The sequence below is a fragment of the Mya arenaria genome, chromosome 6 (assembly GCF_026914265.1).
Source record: "Mya arenaria isolate MELC-2E11 chromosome 6, ASM2691426v1".
Taxonomy (NCBI): domain Eukaryota; kingdom Metazoa; phylum Mollusca; class Bivalvia; order Myida; family Myidae; genus Mya; species Mya arenaria.
Window position 1 is genome coordinate 80,877,103 of NC_069127.1, and position 24,074 is coordinate 80,901,176.

The 24,074-nt window shown below is 35.5% G+C and overlaps 1 protein-coding gene across 2 annotated transcripts; it reads right to left on the bottom strand.

Moving 5' to 3' along the window:
* Window positions 1–6,358: 6,358 nt before the first annotated feature.
* Window positions 6,359–24,074, bottom strand: LOC128238442 (uncharacterized). Of its 2 annotated transcripts, none has more exons than XM_052954363.1 (17): window positions 23,982–24,074; window positions 23,721–23,767; window positions 21,227–21,357; window positions 20,737–20,876; window positions 20,321–20,437; window positions 19,841–20,031; window positions 19,388–19,579; window positions 17,696–17,911; window positions 17,012–17,163; window positions 15,859–16,068; window positions 15,453–15,537; window positions 15,040–15,146; window positions 14,179–14,291; window positions 12,001–12,336; window positions 10,106–10,232; window positions 9,246–9,459; window positions 6,359–8,594 (listed from the first exon to the last, which is right to left on the bottom strand). In XM_052954363.1, the coding sequence occupies exons 3-17, from the start codon at window positions 21,316–21,318 to the stop codon at window positions 8,508–8,510; spliced, it is 2,379 nt and encodes a 792-aa protein (XP_052810323.1). In that variant the 5' UTR covers window positions 21,319–21,357; window positions 23,721–23,767; window positions 23,982–24,074; the 3' UTR covers window positions 6,359–8,507. The 2 variants fall into 2 exon arrangements, with proteins under 2 accessions (XP_052810323.1, XP_052810324.1); XM_052954364.1 differs by having other exon boundaries at window positions 23,991–24,056.

Sequence of the window (24,074 nt, forward strand, 5' to 3'; positions counted from 1 at the left end):
ATTTGCAAAACAATGATTTTTATTATAAAATGAAACAACCCAAAGGCATAAATCAATGAAAAAAAATCATGAATAGTGAGAAATAAACGGAAAAAGCATGTGATTTTACAATGAAACATTTATTATTTTAAAAGTTAATTGTTTTCTCTGTTATTTGTTGACTAAGCACTTATTTAATAATCTTTAATCAGTAAGTTCTCACCTTTAATTATCATTTGCATTGACCTTTAATTATTTAATAGGGTGATAATCCTTAATGCGATAATGACATTATATGTTTTATTTCTTTTGAAGATGTTTTAGTGCAATCCAGTGTGCCTTATCAGGGTAGTGTTAGTAGTTTATACTCCGGGTCCCGGCGTGAGCACATTGAAGGGTCCCAGAGTGACAGTTCAACCACCGCACACCTATCCTGGGCGGTGAACCAGTACCAGGTGCCTTCACTACTGCAAGGAACTGCCAGCTTCTGTACATGCCAGGGGCAGTGGTACAGTGCGAATGGTCGTAGAAAGGATTTCATAACCAATCACAACAGAAGTGACCTGGTCCGCCCGGGAATCGAGCCCGGGTTGTCCGATTAACAGTCAAACGCTCTACCGACTGAGCTAACCGGGCGGACTGTATTATCAGGGTATGCACTGTTTGAACTGTAACTATAGGTTTTGTTCGCTGAACACTTGATTCACAAGTCTGTATAGAGAACCAGAAAAGGACCACTAAATGCCATTTTTTTATGTTTTATGAGTTTTATGAATATGCAAATTTAAAAGAGTGTATATATGTTAAGTCATTTATATATATGCAGGGGGGCTATTGTCTGGGGGGCTATTGTCTGGGATGGCTATCATCCGGGGGGGATATGGTCCTAGGGGCTAATGTCTGGGGGGGGGGGCAATCATCCGGGGGGGAATATCATCCTACACTCAAATACATGTTATGGTAACAAATAGAAACACATACTAAATCAAACTCACATCTTCAATTTATTTTAGTAGTTGATCATCATGCAATTATAAGGGATAAATTCCTAACCTTAACCAAGACCAACTATCAAAATAAATTGACGATATATATCCCAGGGCTTCTAAAAACCGGCAATTTGCCGGTCTGGACCGATTTTGACCAAGCCAGACCGATTTCAGTTTCAAAAAGTGTAAAAAAAATCGGTCCGAAATTTTCTAATTTTGTTTGTAATTTCGGTCCAAAACGACTAAGTCAGTAAGAGATGTAGAAATTGTAATACACAAACATTCATGGGTCATTCACACATTCAAAACTACGTCCAATAGGTCATAAAAGTGTCTTGGTTACCATGAGACCGATGCGACCAGCTGCTTTTTCCGCTACGCTGATCACTCTATAGCCTATCTGCAGACACTTGCAATCAGTCCAATCACGTGTTTTGGTATAAGCAGAAGACACTATGTGTAACTATGTGTTAATTATCTGCTTGCAGCTTTCCTGATTAAGTGTTAAAATCGGTCCATATTTTCACATGGCAATATGCTATATCGTCGTCTATCATTACATGATATCCGTTTGTTGATTACAAAACGGTTAAATTTAAATTGTTATAAAGAACCATTGCTGGTTAAGAACGGCTTTAAAGATAAATGCATGTCATTGTTAATCCGTGAAAGCATTAAAATACCGAATTAATTAACGTAATAATATTTAGGATATCAACAGCGATACGCTTGATTAACTACATAGTCTGACAGCTGAGTCCGCCGCTTACGTCATATTTATTCGCATTCGGAACTCCTCGGCCATTTTTTCAAAAACAACCTCGGATGTATATGGACGGTTTACATACTTAAAAAGTGGTACGTTTAAGTCCGCTGCAAATAGATCGCGTAGTAATCTTATTTAGTAGTTAAAATTTATGACTTAACTCTTGGGAATCGTAATTATGTTTGCAATAATACACTTCACTGGCAATCAATTTAAACTGAGAGCAATGAATACAACTCTTAAACACTACATTTAATTAATGCTTTTATTCAAAAAAATACGGACTACTTCAACAGATGTACCGGCATACATCCGAGGTTGTTTTTGAAAAAATGGCCGAGGAGCTCCGAATGATTTATTCGCAGTAATGAAAAAATCGTTGTCGGTATCACACTTTAAGCTTGTTGCCCCGATTATAAATCTAGATTTATACCATTATTCAAGATTATCAGTTGAATGTTGACCGACTAAAGAAGCATTAAGCAAATAAATCATAATACTGTTTCACTTTTTGTCATCTGACCGCCTCCCGACAGCCACAGTTAATTACGATCGCAGTCTTGTTAGATTCGCCGCTGAACTCGATGAGAATCTCATTTGAATTAAACTTGTATCAATGACTATCCGAATCGGCTATGCTGGCTCTAGAGCCCTCTTACGAATTGCCACATCGCAAAAAATATTGACAGAAAAGACGTCGCGAAAATGTATGACATATCTATAAAATCGGACTACAGGTCTTTCTTTTTTTGAGGTGGGGGGATTTTTTTTGGGGGGGGGGGGGGATCGTCGCCGGGTCCGGACCGATTGAGGTTCCAAAGTTTTAGAAGCCCATACTATACTGGGTTAGGGTTAGGTATATATATCGTATTAGCATAAGTAAACAATGCGTAGTTTTGCACAATTCCAAGCGCACTTTTTTTTCATATTATCGTGAAGTTGCAGTTGTAGTATTTGGTAGTCCCATTATGTCTTTATGTATAATCAAATAACTTCTTTTTGATATTTTTAACCCCAGAATGATAAAAAATGAAACCATCGCAGTCCCAAAATGCATCAAAGCCGTATACATAATCTTGTATTTATAAGCGCGCACAACATCATATAACGAAATGTGACTTTCTCTGACGTTTGTACTATGTTGCTATATAAACTAATGATTTCCATCGTTAACTAAGACGTTTTTGGTTTAAATCTTTTCTAAAACAAAATTATCTTATTTACACTGTTATTTTCAGAAAAATATTTCAATGCTTAAAAGCTTAAATATATACAAATGAAAAGGGAGGTAATAAGATAATTAGTATTGACACATTAAATCTATAAGTTTTAATTTTAAAATGCTTGCATCACATTTATTGTAGAACCAGGAGTTTTTTTATAGCTGAAAATGTTCAGTATCTATCTAGTTATTTCTTCACTCTAATCCGGCAACTGCTCAGGTACTGTTTGCAAAGCGCTATGCTCCGCCTACTTATATATATATATACCTTCTTAGCATATAGCGAGTCAGTGGAGGAGTTAGAGATTTTGCTGTTATTTCCCATACATTTCTTCTTTTTTTGTGTGGACCTCGGGGTGTTATCAGACATTATCTGAGACTCTATCATAGTTATATTCTCACTTTTTTTTCTCTAATTATTTAATCCTTAGTGGCACTGGGCCTTAAAACAGACTGACTTTAAAACTTTACATCGAATAAGATCTAAAAGATGCACTCTTACTCCCAAATAAGATTTACCACAATTAATAATATTATTTTAATATTCCAAAAAGGATGAATAAATGTCAAAAACAATTGGTCTAATGAAGGATACCGAGTTGAATTTGAAAGAAGTGAGCATAAAACACGGTATTTCTACCTTATTTAAGGATTCAAATTCGACATGTTGCATTTTATTGGGGTATGGTAAGCAATGAGGCTGTTCAAAATGGGTGGAGTCCGAAGGAAAATGAAATATTAACAATTACAAGAAAACAACAAAAATATTTACAAAGTTCTCATTACATCTCGCGATAATACCCGATAAGTAGCGTTTGTTAAGTCACGATTGGAGAGAAATTCTAGTCAATTTACTTGTTGAGCGTTATTTTGAGAAATCAGTTGGTGTATGAATCATGTTGGAATACGGTGTTGGACAAATCAGCAAGCGCATTGTCATTTCTTTGGAAGTAAACATTCAATTTGGATGAAACGGCTCTGTGGAAACGACAGTGGCGGTGGGTGGGGTAACGTGAACTTTCGCGGAAAGAAGCCAGAGGACGCGAGAAGACTTAGTGTTGAACTGAGCTCTTTCTTCTGGACGTTGCTGGGTGCACTACAATATGTTATTATTTCATTTCCTCGATTTCATGTTTTGTCAGATGCTTTATTTTTACCAAATGTCAATTCCAAATTCCGAAATAAGTCGTCATCATTGTCATTTAATATTTCATCAACTGTTCCATCCACCATGAAATCATCTACATTACAATCATTCAAATTATCGTTGCTTATTTTGTTTAAACTGCTTTACTGCAGATGACAGTTTTGCATGTTGCCAATAATTTTACTATTTTACGTTTTCATTGAAAAAAATAGTTCCGTAGTAAATATGCCCCGCCCCTTAGTATTATTGCGCCCAATGACAGGACAGAAGTATTGAACAAACGCACGCGATTTCGATTGGAAATGCAATTGTACTTTATACAGAAATAATGTGAAATTGATAAACAACAACCATCGTTAAGGAATGAAGTGTTAATGTAAATATAATACTATAGTAGAGAATGTGTGTATACCACGTGATAAATTACGTCATAAATGCTACGTCAGAAGGCAACATTTTACTAAAAATGAAGACTTAAATCAAAGATCACTTTTCTCTTACTACACCATTTTAATTAAAACAAAGGGTAGTCTATGCCGCCCAAAGAGCCCCGCCTTAGTTTTATTACCGAAGTTTGATAAGGTGATTAGTTTCATCCAACACTTCGACAAACCTGTTTCCAAAATAATGTTTTGACAGTGCTCCGTCAGACGGCCGTATTGTGAAAAGGTTAGTCAAAGTGTTTTAAGAAACTAAACTCTCAATCAAACTCTGGTAAAAATTACGAAGGCGGGGCTCCGTAAGTGGCGTAGATTGCGATCTGTCACATTAAAAATGGAGAAGAAATAGTGAAGTTATCCTTGTTAAAAGTCTTCATTCGAAGCAAAATATTGCCTTTTGATGTAGCATTTATGACGCAATTTATCACGTGGTATACACACACTAGTATTATTTAATATGTTTGTTTTTTTCTGCTATTAAATAAACGGTTACAATCTTGTTATCAGTAATTAATATTTTTCATAAATGTATTATTTATAAAGAAGCTAAAGGTTGATCAGTCAAAAATTATGTTTGTTATACATTTATGTATGTATTGATTTTGAATTAGAGTGCCACTTTAATGGTTGTCAACCATAAACTTTTCAATGATTTTTAAAAATGTTTGTGAATCGAAAATAGCTTATTATGGTCTGCTAAAAGAGAGTGCCCAAAAGCACAATGACTGTATTTATTTGAAAATTGTACTTAATTGTGATACACGTATTGCGTTGCTATATACATCTAAGCCGAATAAAGCTAAATTTAGTTATATTGGAAATCATTAAAAGAAGGCAGTTCTCGACAAAAACCCGCTAAACATCTGTATGGAAACTTTTACGCAATACTTTCGGGCAATAAACGACTCTAACGTTAGATTTTTTTCAGCCTGACAATCATGTTATAATACTGTGATATATTTTAATAATTATAATGATATGTTTAAAGAATTGGATATTCCATTTTCATCAGACGAATTGCTTTAGTCCTTGGTTGTCTAAACTAAATACTGGAAATAGTGCAGACTCAAATTTAAAGGACCTGTCACACACTTCCAATGTTGCTCGCCGGGACTAATATTTAGGCGAAAAACTACAGAATATAAACCGAAGCACACTACTAACGATGGCGAGAAAATTGGCGGAGCTCAGTCAAAAAAGCTCTTGAAAAATCAGTTGGCTGTAGCTGTTTTTCTTTTTTCTATACATAGGACTAGGCACACGTATGTAAATATTTAAGATGGTTTATAAGCTTTGTATAGTTTTAGGCAATGCACAGCGTTCTTCAAGTCTACAACCGTCGTCTAGTTTTAGTTTGTTTACAAGCTTTGTATAGTTTTTGGCAAAGCAAAGCCTACTTCAAATTTCGTTACAAGTTTTGTATAGTTTTAGGCAATGTACACCATTTTTAAAGTATGTGTGCTAAAATAGCTTTTATCAAGTTGACGGTACACACATTCTAACTATTCATCATTTCTGAATACAACATTTACATGAAACAAGCCTTTAAATACTGACAACAGTGGATAGCCTAGTGGTTTATGTGCCAGCCTCTCACCAGAGGTCATGGACTCGATCGCTACTAGGAGTTCCTACTCATGACCACTCTTAAAGGAAACCAGTACTGATTTCTTCTCAGTAAACAAACTTGAGATAGTGATTTATGTCAGCGTTTAGCGGTCTTCAATAGAGCTAAATAAAATTAGTAGGAACTAAATATTCAAGTTAATACAGCAAAGGATTACAGAAAAGAAGAGCTGAATTCAACCCCACACATACTTTTCCAAGTTTTATTAAGGTAAAAACTTTTATTTACAAAGTGAGTAGAAAAAAATGAAAAAATAAACCATATACATAACGAAACTGTTTTGTGAATACACAAATAACAAACAACCCGAATAACAACAGAACATTCAGTAGGAAGGTAACAAAATCCCAACATTCAAAACTCTACATCATAGGTCTTTGTGCCACTGCAATAGGATTTCACAAACACACAGGAACTCCATGGTTCTATTCAATCCAACCTTTGATATGTTTGAGCAAAACTGTCATTAAAGTGTAAAATAAATGGTATGAATTCATACATGGGATTATGGTCAAATCGTGTTATATATCTATGGGCAGCTGAGATTAAATACTTCAGACTTTTAATCCAGTGCTCAAATTTTTCATGGTAATTACTTTATTTAAATATATTTTTACAGCTGATATTTCTTTTCATCAGCAACAGGGACATTTTTCCTCAGCAAGTGATAGAATGATTTGAATTTGTTTGGTTGTTACACACGCTAATCTTCACAATGTTTCTTGACAAGGGAAGAAATCAGCAGCTCTGGTTAGAAATTTGGTTTTAACGACTAAAGACCCATGTCATCAATATTACAGTATTTATTTTGTGGACATATGATAAAATAAACTTTTGGACAATATAATTGCACTATTTACAAACATTTAAGAATGTTTATGGAGAAAAATATGAAATTTAAACAATATAAGGTGACCTAATATAATATACAAATACAGACTTCTGTAAAGGTCAATATCACTTGAGAGGTCAGAAAAACTACAAATGGACCGAAACAGAAGTCTGTAATTGGTATACTAGTATTACAAAATTTACTATTAACAATACACAAATTGAAATTAATGATCATAAATCATGAAGCAAATATGAAGCCCTTACATTCCTACACTCTTGGTTTAGTGTTCATTGATTGGCAGCAAAACAACAACATAAAATGGCATATGAGGAGACATGACCTCTTTTCGAGTCACATTTTTGTGTAACCCTTCTCAGCCAATCCAAATTATGTTTACATGTAAGGTATCAAATACATAAATTTAAAATTACACAAGAATTCAAAAGGTGCATATAACTAACAAAGTAATTAATAACTCTATACATAACAGTGATACGGTAACAGGATTATAAGAACATAAGATATCAAAATGATATGAATGGACAGTAAGGCTCAAACAATGGATTACTATGTAAAATATTTGATTATGGTGAAAAAAATAACAATGCAAATTATGTCACTTTTGAGAATTATGGTTATCATATACGGTAGACATTTAGCTTACATATCTATAAACAGGAATATTGTCTGAATCTGTAAAAAACCCTTATAAACATTCCCTGGAAATTTGCTTTCTTTTCAATTCTGACATCAGATCTGGTAAGATGATGTCATAATTTGTTATATGTTCATGATATATTGCCTGTGTAACACATCTTGTACCGGCTGTCTTTAAACATGTTTCTTTATGAAATCAAGAAGAAATATCATGTTAACTAAAAGATAGAAAATGAAATAAATGTTTTTTTTTATTGAAAACAACAACAACTAGAGCTGTCACAGGAGTGACGAATGACCCTGAATACTGGCTGGACACAGGAATGGCAAAGTATATCTTTGAAAAGAGGCCATAACTCTGAGGATATTGTACACTGCATTTGCATGAATCATGGTGCTTGATCCAAGTATGATGCATAATTTAATCTATTGTACACTGCATTTCCATCATGGACCATGAATCTGGTTTAACCATTGTATGATGTTTAACTAAATTCGATCCTGTTCTTTTCAAGTTATGCTCTGGACAAGGAAAATTGCAACCGACCTACCAACCACAGGTTGACTGCAATTTACCCCCATTCAAACATTGTTTGTCTGGGGTATAAATATAGACATATGACTTGTTGGAATGTTGCCAATTAAGCAATTATTTTTTTAATGATTAAATTGTTTACAGGCATTCAGATTGATACAATTTCTGACCATTCGAAATAGAGCAGTCATATTACACAAGTTTAACAAAAAGATGTTTTCACACCATTGTTTGATTTTTCTTCAACATAATTGCATTATATTAAGCTTTTTTTTTTAACTTTTAATGTTTCTTGACTTGTAAGCTATCTTTAGTCGCTGTCGGTAAAGAAACTTTTAGCACTCTTCCCCTTATAGATTATTGCTGCACCATGGTCTTCTGTCGTCTCAGACCGCTTCTGAAACATTACATGAACAGCATGTGTGGTAAAAGTTTATAAACATATAAATGATATGTACAGCAAATGTGTTAAAGCCACAAACATAGAAGATAACGGTTTTAGAGTAAGATAGCAATATATTTTTCCAAATGAGCACCAAAACTTGCATTTCATGAAAAGCTTTGCCAAAAGTGAAACATTTTATTTTCAAATTGGTGATTGAGCTGAGATATATTGCAATCTAACATTGAAACAAGCAATTTTTAAAGAGCATGGCAGAACTTACATCATTGCTCTTCTGTTGTTCTTCATAGACAATAGGGGGCATAACTGGACAGACACTAAGGCAAGAGTTGTGGGTCTTGCTACACACTTACACATAATCACTGGTAATAATTATGTATGTGTATAAAGAATCATGTGAATATCTTGAATGGTTATTGACTTATTCAAACTATCAAGGGCATAACTTGACAATGATTAAAGCCGAAGTTATGGGCCTTGCTATACATGTGCGTATTGGGTCGGGAAAACTGTAACAAGTTTCATTCAAATATATTGAATGTGATTCCAGTTATGGCCAGACATGAAGATTTATCTTAAGCAAATGCATGCCATTTATTGAATGTTTTATCCACTTAGTTTGGTCCATCCTTATCTAGCACAAACCTTCCTAAGCCTGGAGAAGAAAGACTTGGACTTTGCTTTTGGAGCTGCGTTCATCTCCATATCAGGTTCATCCTCTTCCTCGTCACTGTACGTGCGTCCATGTGTTGATCGCTCCGACCGCTGGCGACCCGCCAGGTAATTCTCCATTGATTTGATCTTTCCGAATGCTTTTTTGTACTTTGTATGGCTCTGGACCACTCTACCATCATCATCTCTGTATTAAACATTATGTTTGTACAAAGGTGAATGAGTGAGTAAATGGATGTATACATTTTTTATCCTGTCACTTGCATAGAAATTGACCTGATAACAGAGTGCTTCATAGACTTTGCCATATCAAGTCTGTTCATCATGTGACTTTAACTGTAGACATTATAAGTTTTATGAACTTCTGCAATGATATATGCAATAGTTTTATATATTAAACCAAACAACCTTTCCTTTTATTTTAAATTATGTTTATAGGCTGGTGACATACTTTAAATGACAGTTATAGACTGGATGTTAGCATAAATTAAGAAGTTCGAAGAAAAACAATATTTCAATGCCAAAGCTCATCATACAATGAAAAGTTTATCGTCATCTTCTATGTGTAGCACCAAAGTGTTTAAAGAATTATTATGAAATAAAGACCCTGTGCATTGTCATGACTCATTGGAAGCCGAAAATGGCAACATGAAAGGTGTGTCAGGAACAAGATTTCAAAATTTATATGGTGTGCCAGCTAAACTTTCCCCATCCATGCACTAACCTGTTATTTCCAATAAACAGTAAGTTATAAGTTAGAATGATAGTACTGCTTCAAATTTCAGATATGTAGCATTAAATGATAAATAATGTTTCTCAGCACATCGCCATACCTAGTGTGTCTCCAAGCAACACGCTGGTTCATGAGCGCACGTTCCCTTGACAACGTGTACTTCCCATCCTGTGCCATCTGGGCTGAGGTCTGTGCTGTGTGGGCTGCCAACACGTCCAGCTTCGCCACTGGAAACAAGGCATAAAAACATATTTTTGGTTTTTCAAGCACATTTATTGTTTCTACATAAGTGAAACGTGCTAGCTTTTCTTCAGATTTTGCAAGATTGTGCCTGAGCATTCAAAGTGTTATGAAAGCACAAAGAATAAAATAAATCCTTACATTTTTCTCTGTCTGCTTTAATTGTTTGGGAAAAACAACAGCTAATATTTCAAACGTTGTTTATCATTGTTCAAATGATGTGCTTATACAATCAAAAAGAGGCAATGAAATAAACAATTCCATGACATCAAAGTTTTCTCTGTACACCATGCAATATGAAGGTCAAGTTTTTACTCCATATTCCATGCAATATAAACTTCAAGTTTTACTCTATACTCCATGCAATATGAACGTCAAGCTTGAACTATAATTTTTATTATCCTAAGGTTTTACTATATTACAGTCGCATCATTTAGGTATAACATTTAACTTGCACCGTTGACCACATTTCATTTGCACCAATGACCTTGTACCTAATCACCATGAGTCTACCGGTGTTTCAACAGTGTCATTTCTCTGCTGGTGTCACACGAATAACATGTGAATTCATGCTACCAACAAAACTCGTGCACTTCATGTTGCTTTTGGCAGTTAAATCATAGTATAAAAGGCCTTTCTCAGGCGTTTAGGAACTGGATTTAAAAAGAGAGTTAAAAAGATTTTAAAAGGTTTATAACATCGAACTAGGGTAACATCGGACTATCAATTGTAAATTGGATATGTGGCAAATTGTTGGATTATAATATTTAGAAAGTGTTAACATCTGGAAATAAATTCATTACTTACTGTTCACTATTGGCTTGGAATTACAATGGAATAATATAGTTATAAAACTTTATAAAGAAAGAAAGAAACGGTGAAAAATTGTGTTTGTGGTCTTTTTTATAAAGATTATAAGTATCTTCTATGGCCAAGAGTGTAAGATAGGTTCATCCAGATCGGAGCGTACGGTGTTTTGTGGAAAAGAGAGTTTACTGAGTTTCCGCAAAACACCCTGCGCGAGGGTCGTGATGAACCTATCTTAAACGAGCTGCATATGGTAGATGCTTTTTCTCCCACCTCAGTTAAACAAAATTAAGTTAAAATGTATTGTTTTTGCTGAAACTCTTTTGTGCGTAGTAAAAATAAATGCGTATGGATATGTGATACTTCGTGGTTGTCATGGATATGCGCACAGTGATTCAGATCAGGAGAGTGAAGCATTATTTCTTGAAAGGTGCGTGAAAACCTTTTTGTTGTGACATTTAAAGCGAGAAATAATTAGTAAGCTTTCTAAATATTGCACCAAGACAAGGTTTCTATGATGCTACAGACAACAGTCTTCAACAAGGGAGGTAATTAAAATGTGATGACCATTAAAAAGGAGTTCCATACGGGCATTTTATCTTTGCCCGTGGGCAAGATAAGAATTTCTAGCATGGTTAAATTTTTGGATCTACCTATCTGAGGTGGGAGAAAAGATCTTATGTGACTAAAAATATCACCGCCACATGAATGTTAAGTTTTTACTCTATTGTCCATGCAATATGAATGTTAAGTTTATACTAGTTAAGTTTCTACTCTCTAGTCCATGCAACTTGAATGTTTTTGCTCTATAGAGAAGACTTGGCAAATGTAAATATTTAACATTGTTGCCAGGTTTATATATCTTACAATACTAAATAAAATAATTGTAAGTAATATTTACCCAATGTTTTAGGCTACATAACGTCAATGAATCTCAAATAGACTTACATCTCTCTGCCTTTTTCCTGTCCCTTGTCACAGGTTTTGTCTTGGTGATCACCCTTAAGGCCTTGGCCCCTTCTGTGTCTGTGTAAACGATCTGCAACTGGAAGGGCAGCTCTTTATTATCATCCACCTCCGGCGGCCCTTCAGCCCCTTTTGGTGCCTCAGATGTGGTGTTGTCTTCTTCCTTCATTGGCTCAGCTCCTTCTGTCTGCTCCTCAGCTCCTATGGGGGCCCCCTGAGCCTCAACTTCCATCTGTTCTGCTTGACTTGTTTCAGCCTGATTGGTTCCCTGTTCAGCAATGTTTGTTGATTGGTCAGGTTTTGATTCGCTAGACTTTTCTGTCAAATGGAAATAAAGATAAGCTTTAAAGTTACTTACAGATTTTATATTTGATTTTTTTTTAATTTTGCTGAAATTTAGTTTTTTTTCTTCCTTTTCTGAACAAACAGCAACAGGATGTTACCCTTTTGGACAGAAATTAAAGCCTTCATTAGTTAAATTTTCAATAACCTTACTAATGTTCTCTTGCACAATACAGCATTTTCTAGGATGAGTATCGCATTTTTAAATTATTATTAGCAATAGAGCACTATTTTTCTCAGTGTTCAGGTATAACCCTACAAAACGTAAACTGGTCTCTTTAAAGCCATGTAAAAAATTTAGGTTCACACAGAGAAAGATTCTGTCTATAAAGAGCTTTTATTGCCAAGGTCCACACAGAGGAAGATTCAGTATATATAGAGCTTTTTTAGCCAAAATCCACACAGAGGATGATTCAGTCTATATAGAGCTTTTATTGCCAAGGTCCACACAGAGGAAGATTCAGTCTATATAAAGCTTTTATAGGCAAGGTCCACACAGAGGAAGATTCAGTCTATATAGAGCTTTTATAGCCAAGGTCCACACAGAGGAAGATTCAGTCTATATAGAGCTTTTATAGCCAAGGTCCACACAGAGGATGATTCAGTCTATATAAAGTTTTTATTGCCAAGGTCCACACAGAGGAAGATTCAGTCTATATAAAGCTTTTATAGCCAAGGTCCACACAGAGGAAGATTCAGTCTATATAGAGCTTTTATAGCCAAGGTCCACACAGAGGAAGATTCAGTCTATATAGAGCTTTTATAGCCAAGGTCCACACAGAGGATGATTCAGTCTATATAGAGCTTTTATTGCCAAGGTTCACACAGAGGAAGATTCAGTCTATATAGAGCTTTTATTGCCAAGGTCCACACAGAGGATGATTCAGTCTATATAGAGCTTTTATTGCCAAGGTCCACACAGAGGAAGATTCAGTCTATATAAAGCTTTTATAGCCAAGGTCCACACAGAGGAAGATTCAGTCTATATAAAGCTTTTATAGCCAAGGTCCACACAGAGGAAGATTCAGTCTATATAAAGCTTTTATTGCCAAGGTCCACACAGAGGATGATTCAGTCTATATAGAGCTTTTATTGCCAAGGTCCACACAGAGGATGATTCAGTCTATATAGAGCTTTTATTGCCAAGGTCCACACAGAGGATGATTCAGTCTATATAGAGCTTTTATTGCCAAGGTCCACACAGAGGATGATTCAGTCTATATAGAGCTTTTATTGCCAAGGTCCACACAGAGGATGATTCAGTCTATATAGAGCTTTTATTGCCAAGGTTCACGCAGAGGAAGATTCAGTCTATATAAAGCTTTTATAGCCAAGGTCCACACAGAGGAAGATTCAGTCTATATAGAGCTTTTATAGCCAAGGTCCACACAGAGGAAGATTCAGTCTATATAAAGCTTTTATAGACAAGGTCCACGCAGAGGATGATTCAGTATATATAGAGTTTTTATAGCCAAGGTTCACGCAGAGAATGATTCAGTCTATATAGAGCTTTTATTGCCAAGGTTCACGCAGAGGATGATTCAGTATATATAGAGTTTTTATAGCCAAGGTTCACACAGAGGATGATTCAGTATATATAGAGTTTTTATAGCAAAGGTTCACACAGAGGATGATTCAGTATATATAGAGTTTTTATTGCCAAGCTCCGAACAGAGGAAGATTCAGTCTATGTAGAGCTTTTATTGCCAAGGTCCACACAGAGGAAATTTCAGTCTATATGGAGCTTTTACCATAATTCACCACATACATGTAGGTCCTTTTATGTTTAGATATACAGTATGTTCCCTATGCTCTTACCTTCCTGGGGCTTGGTACGCATGCCATACTCAAATGTGATTTCTGTGCTAGCTGTCACATTGCCAATGTTACGCACAACTTTACTTTCCTCAGTTTCATCATAGAAGAAAAACCTGAAATTGGAAAATATGTGCAAAACTTATAAAATAAACAAAATACGACAACTTTAAAACTTTAAGCAATAACTGATGAAATTGTTTGTGTAGAACTATTTTCTTTCCTAGAACTTAACAACAAATACAATCAACAGAACATGAAACAATAATGACCATAAAAGTACTTTCACTTAATAATATCTCAAAACCATTTTTCTTTTGCTCAGTATATACCAATATTGGCAATAGTTTATATTAAGAACATCACTTTGGACATTTCTAATGTTAACAATCTATTTTATGAACCAAGCTAGGCAGTTCTGTTGTAAAATGATGGGTGTTTTATGGGTTTTTATGCAGAAGGACCACTTGCCTGTTTATTTTTTAAAAACCCAGAGTGAAATAAACATGAACACCATCTGGGTGTTGTATGTTTTCAGTTGAACAAGCATGCATAACTATATGATTATGAAAGTCAGAGTTCTGGGCCTTGATATACATGTGCGTACTGTCTCTGGCAACATGTGTACCAGCTGTCATTTGAATATCTTGATAGGTTTTTGAGTTATAGCCAAGGTTTAAGGTTCAGAGGATCAACACCACTGCTTAAACCAATGCGCAGCCAATACCGCAACTTCTAACAATCATTACTGAATGAGTTCTGGTTCATTCAAAAAGATGATCAGTTTAGATTATGTATATTGAATAGAAAAAGAAGGTTTTGCCAGTTCAAACCAAAATCAAATTATTGTAGGTTTGTACTAACAATTCTTTATGTATAATCATGGTGGCTGTTACATTGGTGGCGATCACCTTGTTGGCCAGGATGGAGCTAAACTCCTGAGTCAACTTCAGTGGGTCAACAATGTTCACCTGAATATATAAAACACTATGTTGAGTTTTAGCTATCTTTTAACTACATGTACATAGTAACTGTGACTTCAATTTAAAGCTTTGATGAGGAAGACTACTGCTTTGAAATGTGTAGGCATCACAAGTTGAATTTTCGCTTGAAAAACACTATAAAGCCAAATTCAGAGCATATTTTTCTTCATCACCACTTCACAAACTTCCTTATATTCACTATAATATGTTTTACTACAAATAACAGACACACTTTTCAATATTTATAAGTCCTGATGTTATTCTTAGAATGTTAATAAAATACATGTACGTGACCTGTCCTCCAGTCTTGTCAGCCATTTTCCCGAGCTCTACAAGTCTGCAGTCCGTCCCCTTGATTGTGATCACAGATATCGAAACACTGGAAATAAATGAAACCAGGCAAGTATAAAACATCATATTAGGAATTCAATATATCACTTAGTCAGCTTTTTTTCCATTTTAAATGACTAACATATTCAAGTGTGATGTCTGGTAACCCCAATACAATATTGGTAAAGAATGACTGGTATGGTCTGTTGATTAAAACCCCCATGAAATCCGAATACCGGGTAACCCTGACCCATGATAAACCAACTTCGATGGTTAAATTCACATTCTAAACACTGGAATGAAAATGAAATCATACAGACTGGTATCCTTCATAATGGCTTCATCTAAATAAAGTACTTCAAGTCAGTACCCATTCTGCACAGCTGTGTCAGAGACATCATCATAGAACTGTGCAGCCTGCTCCACTTCTGCATCAGTATTGACATTATCAAGCTTGCCCATGCCAATGTTTGCGAGCCCGTCTGTACATAGGATCACCTTGGAGCCCCGCACACGCCCTGCCATCGTTGTGGCCACCAGCAATGCTGGGCCCAGAGCCGTAGGACCACCCTCCTCAAGCCTGCATGCAGTTAAGAAATCATTCCAAATTCTGCTTTAGTATATGGGGATAACAATTATTTAAAACAAAAAATAAGGTGCAAATAGAAAATGTACATACATTAAAAATTATAAATTGAGACTTAAAGCTGCACTCTAACAGATTGAATGTTTTGACATCTTTTTTACTTTTTGTCTTGAAACGAATCAATTTTTGCAAAAAAAATCCATGGAAACCCGTTATATAACACTGCTGACAAAAAAATTAGATCACAGAGTTTAATACTTAAGTTAAAAAATAGATGTTTTATGCATTATTCTTAAACAGTTAGTAACGGTTTAAGCCATAAAACATTCATTTTCGAACGGAAATATAAAAATCTGCGATCTGATCTTTTGTCAGCAACCTTTTATCATTGATTTGCAGATATTTACGCAAAAATTTGCTCTTTGTAAGACAAAAAATAAAAATGTTGTAAAAATGGTATATCTGTCAGAGTGCAGCTTTAACATTAAGCTCACTTTCAATAACCTTTTATCAGTCAGAATTGAGATGCATTCAGATACCATTTAAGTTTTAAGTGACATGCTTATTCAAAATCAATACATACACATGTATAACAAAAATTACTAAATAATGCATTTATGGAAAATTTTCGTTACTGATAACAAGATTGTAACCGTGTATTTAATAGCAGAAAGCTAAAAGATTTACTGTGGTCTACTATAGTCTCATAAGTTAGAAATACCATGTCTTATGCTCATTTATTTCAAATTAAACTAAGTATCCTTCATAAGAACCATTGTTTTCGACATTTATTCATCTTTTTTGGAATATTATAACAATATTTTCAATTGTGTTGAATCTTATTTTGGAGTAAGAGTGCATCTTTAAAGGAAACCCAAAAATTTATATCAGATGCCAAAATAATGTTGACCATCTTTATCAGAAAACCTGCACTCACTCAAAGAGTTTTTTACTGAGTTGTTGTCTTGAGTTTTTCACGTTGTCTGGAAAGGGAGTTTCCTGCGAAATCTCAGTGAGGGTTTCCCGTCGTGTCAACTTGTCACCGACAATGGATACAGGCTCACACTTCCCATCACCATACACTGTCACCTGGAGGTGGAACATTTATTTTTATATCAAACCTTTCAACTAGATAGTGAAGACATCCTTCAGCTTATGTTTATTATTTATGCTGACCATAATGGGTCTGAAAATTTAAAAAAGACTGCCGTACAGCAAATACCTAACCTTGTCTGGGTTTGTTTTTTTTGCATACAACCAATTAAGCATAACTTGAAGCTTAAATCAATGGGCATTGCTGTACATGTAAGTATTTTCTCTGGCAACATGTGTACCAAGTTTTAGTTAAACATCTTGAATGGCCCTTGACATAGCCAAGGTTTAAAAAATCTGCATAAAGATAACGCTTACAATGAAATGATACTTGCCCGTATCGATTAATCAAACAATGGGTGCCGTGTACTCTAAGGATTAATCAATAATAAAAATCCAGCTGATTGCCCATCAATTACATTTACATTACACAGTTAATACCTTAAACACTAAACACAGTTAATACCATAAACAGCTATCTGAACACTTTATCATAATTGTTAAGATTTTGTATAATTATTTTCCCCACCTCATTACTGAAGGTGACGAGTGCTACACGTCTGTTTGGAAAGTCACGGGCCATTTCGTTGAGCTGATGGTCGATGGCGGCCTGAACAGACTGGAGGCGGGACACGTATGTCACGTTCCGACTCTGCCTGGGCAGGTACTGGTCAGCGCGCTCACGGTTCATCAATCGAGCCTGACGCAGACTCTCGGCTCCGCGGAGCTCAATATGGCCAGGGACCTAAGGACAAGATTGAAAACAATATAATCTTTATTTGAAGTCAGCATGCTACAGACAGAACAATGTTGAGCTTTTCAACAAATTGTGTCCCAGGTAATTCAAATCCACCCATCCCATTAGATAGTAGATTGTAAAAGAGATTTACCTGCAGGATTTGCACTAATTCGTCCACTTTGTACTGTCAGTTCCTTACTAGTTTTTTCTACTTTTCTTAAACATCAATACAAAAATGTATAAAGTTTAAATTATGAATAAATACTAAATCAAACTCACATCTTCAATTTATTTTAGTAGTTGATCATCATGCAATTATAAGGGATAAATTCCTAACCTTAACCAAGACCAACTATCAAAATAAATTGACGATATATCCCAGGGCTTCTAAAAACCGGCAATTTGCCGGTCTGGACCGATTTTGACCAAGCCAGACCGATTTCAGTTTCAAAAAGTGTAAAAAAAATCGGTCCGAAATTTTCTATTATTTTTTTGTAATTTCGGTCCAAATCGACTAAGTCAGTAAAAGATGTAGAAATTGTAATACACAACCATTCATGGGTCAATCACACATTCAAAACTACATCCATTAGGTCATAAAAGTGTCTTGATTACCATGAGACCGATGCGACCAGCTGCTTTTTCTGCTACGCTGATCACTTTATAGCCTGTTAATTAGCAGACGCTTGCAATCAGTCCAATCACGTGTTTTGGTATAAGCAGAAGACACAATTAAACAAACTATGCGTTTATTATCTGCTTGCAGCTTTCCTGATTGTTAAAATCGGTCCATATTTTCACATGGCAATATATGCTATGTCGTCGTCGATCATTACATGATATCCGTTTTTTGTTTACAAAACGGTTAAATTTAAATTGTTATAAAGAACCATTGCTGGTTAAAAACGGTTTTAAAGATAAATGCATGTCATTGTTAATCCGTGAAAGCATTAAAATACCGAATTAATTAACGTTATAATATATAGGATATCAACAGCGATACGCTTGATTAACTACATAGTCTTGACAGCTGAGTCCGCCGCTTATGTCATGTTTATTCGCATAAATGAAAAAATCTTCTTGTCGATATCACCCTTTAAGCTTGTTGCCTCGATTATAAATCTAGATATATACTATTATTCACAATTATCAGTTGAATGTTGACCCATTAAAGAAGCATTAAGCAAATAAATCATAATACTGTTTCACTTTTTGTCGTCTGACTGCCTCCCGACAGCCACAGTTAATTACGATCGCAGTCTTTCTTGTTAGAAACGCCGCAGAACTCGATGAGAATCTCATTTGAATTAATCTTGTATCAATGACTATACGAATCGGCTATGCTGGCTCTAGAGCCCTCTTACGAATTGCCACATATATTATATACATACATATATTTCCAAGTCTGCTGGTAGTAGATCATAGTTAAGGTCAGTTAATCCCTTTTAGTTGTAAATATATAAACCCAAGTCTGCTACTAACCTCGGTAGTGACACACATGCTGCCTGAGACATCAACACAGAAGACAACAAATGCCTGGTCAAGGCCGGCTGGTCCACTAGCGGTCGTGGCAAGCCCAGGCTCCAACATGTACGTCACGTCCCCAGTCGTGGGCACTTCACCCTCCTCCACGTCCACTGGGTAATCACGCCCGCAAAACTCACACTCCCACACCTGAGAGGACATGACATAACATGATAATCATTTCATTAAGGTAATGTCCTGGGCAACTACATCTAGTCTGGCAAAATGTATTTTTCTTTACCCTTTTTTGGTTTCAAATTGCTGGAAATCTTGATAAATCATCTCTAATGAAGGTGAAATCAATGTGATTTCTAATCAGATCATTGTTTTTTGAGCGTAGAAACACAGCCCTCAAACAAGCTTACATGAACAGCCACACAAATTTAAATTCGATAACAATCACAACTGGACCTTTTCCTCTCCACGTGTCAGCAGTTTACTCATGTGCGACAGGATGGCTCCACAACCGTCACATGCCTGGGGGTCACCTGCGTGCATGTTGCTCGGGGTGATCAACTTGTCAAACTTGACGGACACGATGTTGGTGTCTGCCTGCCGTACACGACGTCCAGGCCTCGGCTGACTCCCGCTGGCGGTACTAGCTACAAGAAATGATGAATTTCATTTTGTCTACTGTTGTATGGATATCCTATATTCATTACCAACTTATGTTATAGCGGATTCATGTATGTTATGAAGATTGTATCTGCACAGCATTTTCATTTACAAAAGCTTAAAAAATAGTAATAAATCCATATATACCTCGTAAGCTAGCCCAAAACAGAAATGCTTACCCTATATTATATCTTAATTAAGTTCTTAGTTCTTTACAATGTATTGCTAAACATTTTCTATCTTTGTTAAGAGTTTGTAAACAACAGGTGTTCTAACCATTGGATTTAGTGTTTGTCCTCCAATGTCCTCGTCCAAACTTCATGGCCCTTTGAGGTACAACTGGGGGAGCAGGAGCAGGTGGCACCGACCTAAGACTGCTGGAAAAACCCACTGCTGGAAAGTTAAACAAATAAAGACTCTAATGAGACCGTCTAACAGCTTGTTCCACTCTTCAGGCATTTTCCTCACAAATTATGGCTGTGATTTTGATGAATTATTACTCACCTGGTTTATTTTTTTACTACTGTATTTACAGTACAATATTTTGCATTAACAGTAATCAGCCAGACTGCTTTGATAAATAACAATAGCAAATATACATCAGTCTTTAAAGACACACAGACTGCAATAATTTTTTATCATACCATAACTTGTGGTATAAAACAAAATAAACTTCATCTTTAGTTACTCACCAGCAGGTGGAGGTGGTGGGGGAGGGACCTGTGGGCCCATGCCAACCATTAGAGGGGGCAGTGGTGAACTTGTGAATGGAGCGGGGTCTCCAAGAACAGAAGGAACTGGGTCAGCCCCCTCATCATCTGAGTCTGAATCACTGAAATATTCAACAAGCCAGTTGGCAGTATGAAAAAAAATGCTGACAGTTGCTACTAGTCTGCGACTAACATGTAGAATTTAAAAGCCTATATTCAGTGTTTGTGATAGGCTTTAAAGTTGGCTTTAAAAGCTCTTTACAGCTTGTGTTCTATATGTTGTAAACCCGACTTTATAAATAAATATTACTTGACCTGACTTGCCTTGATAGGCTTATCACAATAACACAAATGTAGATCTAAGAATAACTTTGTATTAAAAACAAATGTCAACAAAGCCAGCAAAAGATAAACAAACAACATTTATAAAATTGTATAATTATAAAACTGTAGGTGACCAGTCTACACCTACCTGACATTCATTCCAGCCTCATACTCCTCGTCATAAATATACTCAAAGTCTGGCTCATCATAACAATACACATAATCAGATCCAAAATCCATTTTGTAGCTGAATGATCTTGCCCTCTGTTTACGTATTTCCTGGAATTCAAAATAACTAAACAGTTGAAAAGTATGTCACAATGATAACAAGCATAAATTATGTGTAATGATAGGTTGTATAAATATGTATCAAACATTTTTCTTGTACCTTCCAAATTTGGAAAATTTGGAAAAAATCCATACTGATGTCATACTTTTCAGGAAAATGTTGCCAAATAAATAATCTAATAGCAAAATAATAAGAAAATATATGTTTTAACTTTCTTCACATCTACAATGTTCTGTGTTAGAGCTAGTCTTTGCTTTTACAGTGTATGTATATTATTCGCATTTAGTTCACAGGAGATTGTCTCAAAAAAATAGTCTTTATAAATATATATCTAGGGTAAAAAAACACGAGAAACACCTGTGATCTAGGATAGCCCATGAACTATGGAAGTTTTTTTACTTCCAAGGAATCAATTTTGGAAGTTTTAACTCATTGCTAGGGAGTAATGCACTTCCAAATTTCCTTTAACGGAAGCCCTGGACTAACCAGACCTCTTGATTCTTTAACATGCCCTGTGTAAAGCAACTTTCTTGGGTTTAACCATTACTATAAGTTTTCCTTTACTTCCCTCCAAGCTTAGCACCAGGTGAGGAAGCAACTGGTATCTTTTTTATCATCATAATTTGTATGAAGGCATTTTGGACTGAATCTGATCCCATTCTCCATCCTCAGAAGCTGATGTCCTACCACTGAATGATGGGGGCGGTAATATACATAATGTACCACAATTGTAATTGCCCTCAACAAAACTTTGCATTGATATTCTCATTTTCAAATGTTTTCTCATGCAATAAATATAATTAAAACAACTACAACAATAAAGGTTGAAATAAATTGTCAGAAGATTAAAAAATCACAATCTTTATGCTTATAAATCAATTATAATGCTTAAATTTGCCTTTTCCTTATATTTATTTCCTTATATATATTCCAGCCACACCCAGTCTTTTGAAGCAACCTTTCTGTTAGTTTTTCATGAATAATCAAAATCTTTTGAAGAAAAAAGTCACAAAACTTCAACTTTCTCATTTTAAGCAAAATGGAACTAAATTTGGTTCTAAGAACAGTTTCTAAAATAAAAAGGTATTCTTTTCAACTTCATTGAAGCACTCTGTGGGTTATTCAACGTTACAAACAACTACTTATCTTCGATATATATTTTCAAATCATACATTTTTTCTTTATTTGTTATATACTTATACTTGTTAAAACTTAAAGAGCCGATTCCTGTGGGAAGCAGTACAGTACACTCAACGAGTTAGACCCACTTTCCGTTTCCCTCCGCGGATTTTTGCTATCGCGGCCAACACAATGATTTTATCGACTGTCCGCGTTCCTCGGAGTTTGAATTTAAGGCCCTCGAAGGGTGATCAGTCGACCAAAGAATAACGAACTCAGCGTTCCTTGGAGGGGTTAACTCCACGAAACTCGGCGGACACTAGATAAGAATCTACGCTAAAGTTATATTTATTTTATTAAAATTTTTAACCGATTACGACGGCTCCAGTAAATTGCTATAATTCTTTTTCCTCTGCCCGTTTTGCATGAAGTTAGCTTACCACATGAATGCAGTCGTATTTCACTAGTTGCACATGCATATTATAAACGCGTTTTTGCTAATGACTGATAAACACGTTTCTTCCGAGAAATTCTAGGTTACACATTTTCGGAAAATCAGGAGGTCAAACACGCGTTGAAAGTTCACAGCGCATGGTTTTGAAGGCCTTCTTGCCTCGTTTTCTGTGGAAAATTCCAAGAAACGTCATAGCTATTTTTAACCACAAATAATAAATAGTATATTCTACATTGTATTGATCACGCGCTTGGCGTCAGAGGTCATGGTTCAGAATCGTGTAAATAGTCTGCTGCTTTATGATGCAATAACTTAGTGGATATACTTTAATGATTCAATGTTTATAATTCAAGACAATATTCAATTGGCGTTTACGGACATAAATACAAATTAAACGTTGGTACATGTAAGAATCTTTTACGCTTAACAATGTGCATAAGCATAAAAATAAATAACTTCTAAACAAGAATGATTTCTTGCTTATCTGATTAGACTCGGAGTTCCGTCGCGGGGTCATAAAATTGGGACGATTCTCAACGCTATCGTTCATATTAAACTCGGCGGTAAGCCAGCCACTCGGAGGAACTCCGGGGGATTTTAGGGAGGGCAACAGTTTTGCCCTCGGAGGAAACCCGCGATCATCGACTTTATCCCTCGGAGTGAGCGAGGAAAGTGGGTCTAACTCGTTGAGTGTACTGTAGTCGACAATACTGTAGTTTTTTTTACCTTCCATACACTTCAGTACTGACATTTTTAATAAAGAGTTTAAAATAATCGTACCTCTTCCTTAACTAGCCGGTCTGTAAGTGGTGGTATTATTCAGGAAACTGCAAAAAGATATTCATATTTATATATAACACATTGCAAGTCTTCTAAAATTAGAAATGATCATTATTTATAAAGTTGAACGCAATTCAACTCTCAAAAATCATGATATATCACTGTCAGTTGTGTTTTACTTGCAGATGAACATTTTATTGTGGTTATACCAAATGCTATATCTTAAAATGACTGGTAAGAAATAAAATAAATATTAAATACCAAAATTACAACTGAAAGTAGAATTTCTTCTGGTTGTTTACTTCCGGCTTGTCATGCCATTTGATTGAAGTTAGCCGAGTATTTATGGCCGAG

What these genes read in the sequence shown, in the direction of transcription:
- LOC128238442 (XM_052954363.1), bottom strand. Translation starts at nt 21,318, where the DNA reads ATGGATTTTGGATCTGATTATGTGTATTGTTATGATGAGCCAGACTTT. An exon ending in ATGATTATACATAAAGAATT is followed by an intron (nt 14,292 to 15,039) that starts GTTAGTACAAAC and finishes TTCCAATTTCAG; the next exon opens with GTTTTTCTTCTATGATGAAA. An exon ending in GCGTACCAAGCCCCAGGAAG is followed by an intron (nt 12,337 to 14,178) that starts GTAAGAGCATAG and finishes TCCATTTGACAG; the next exon opens with AAAAGTCTAGCGAATCAAAA.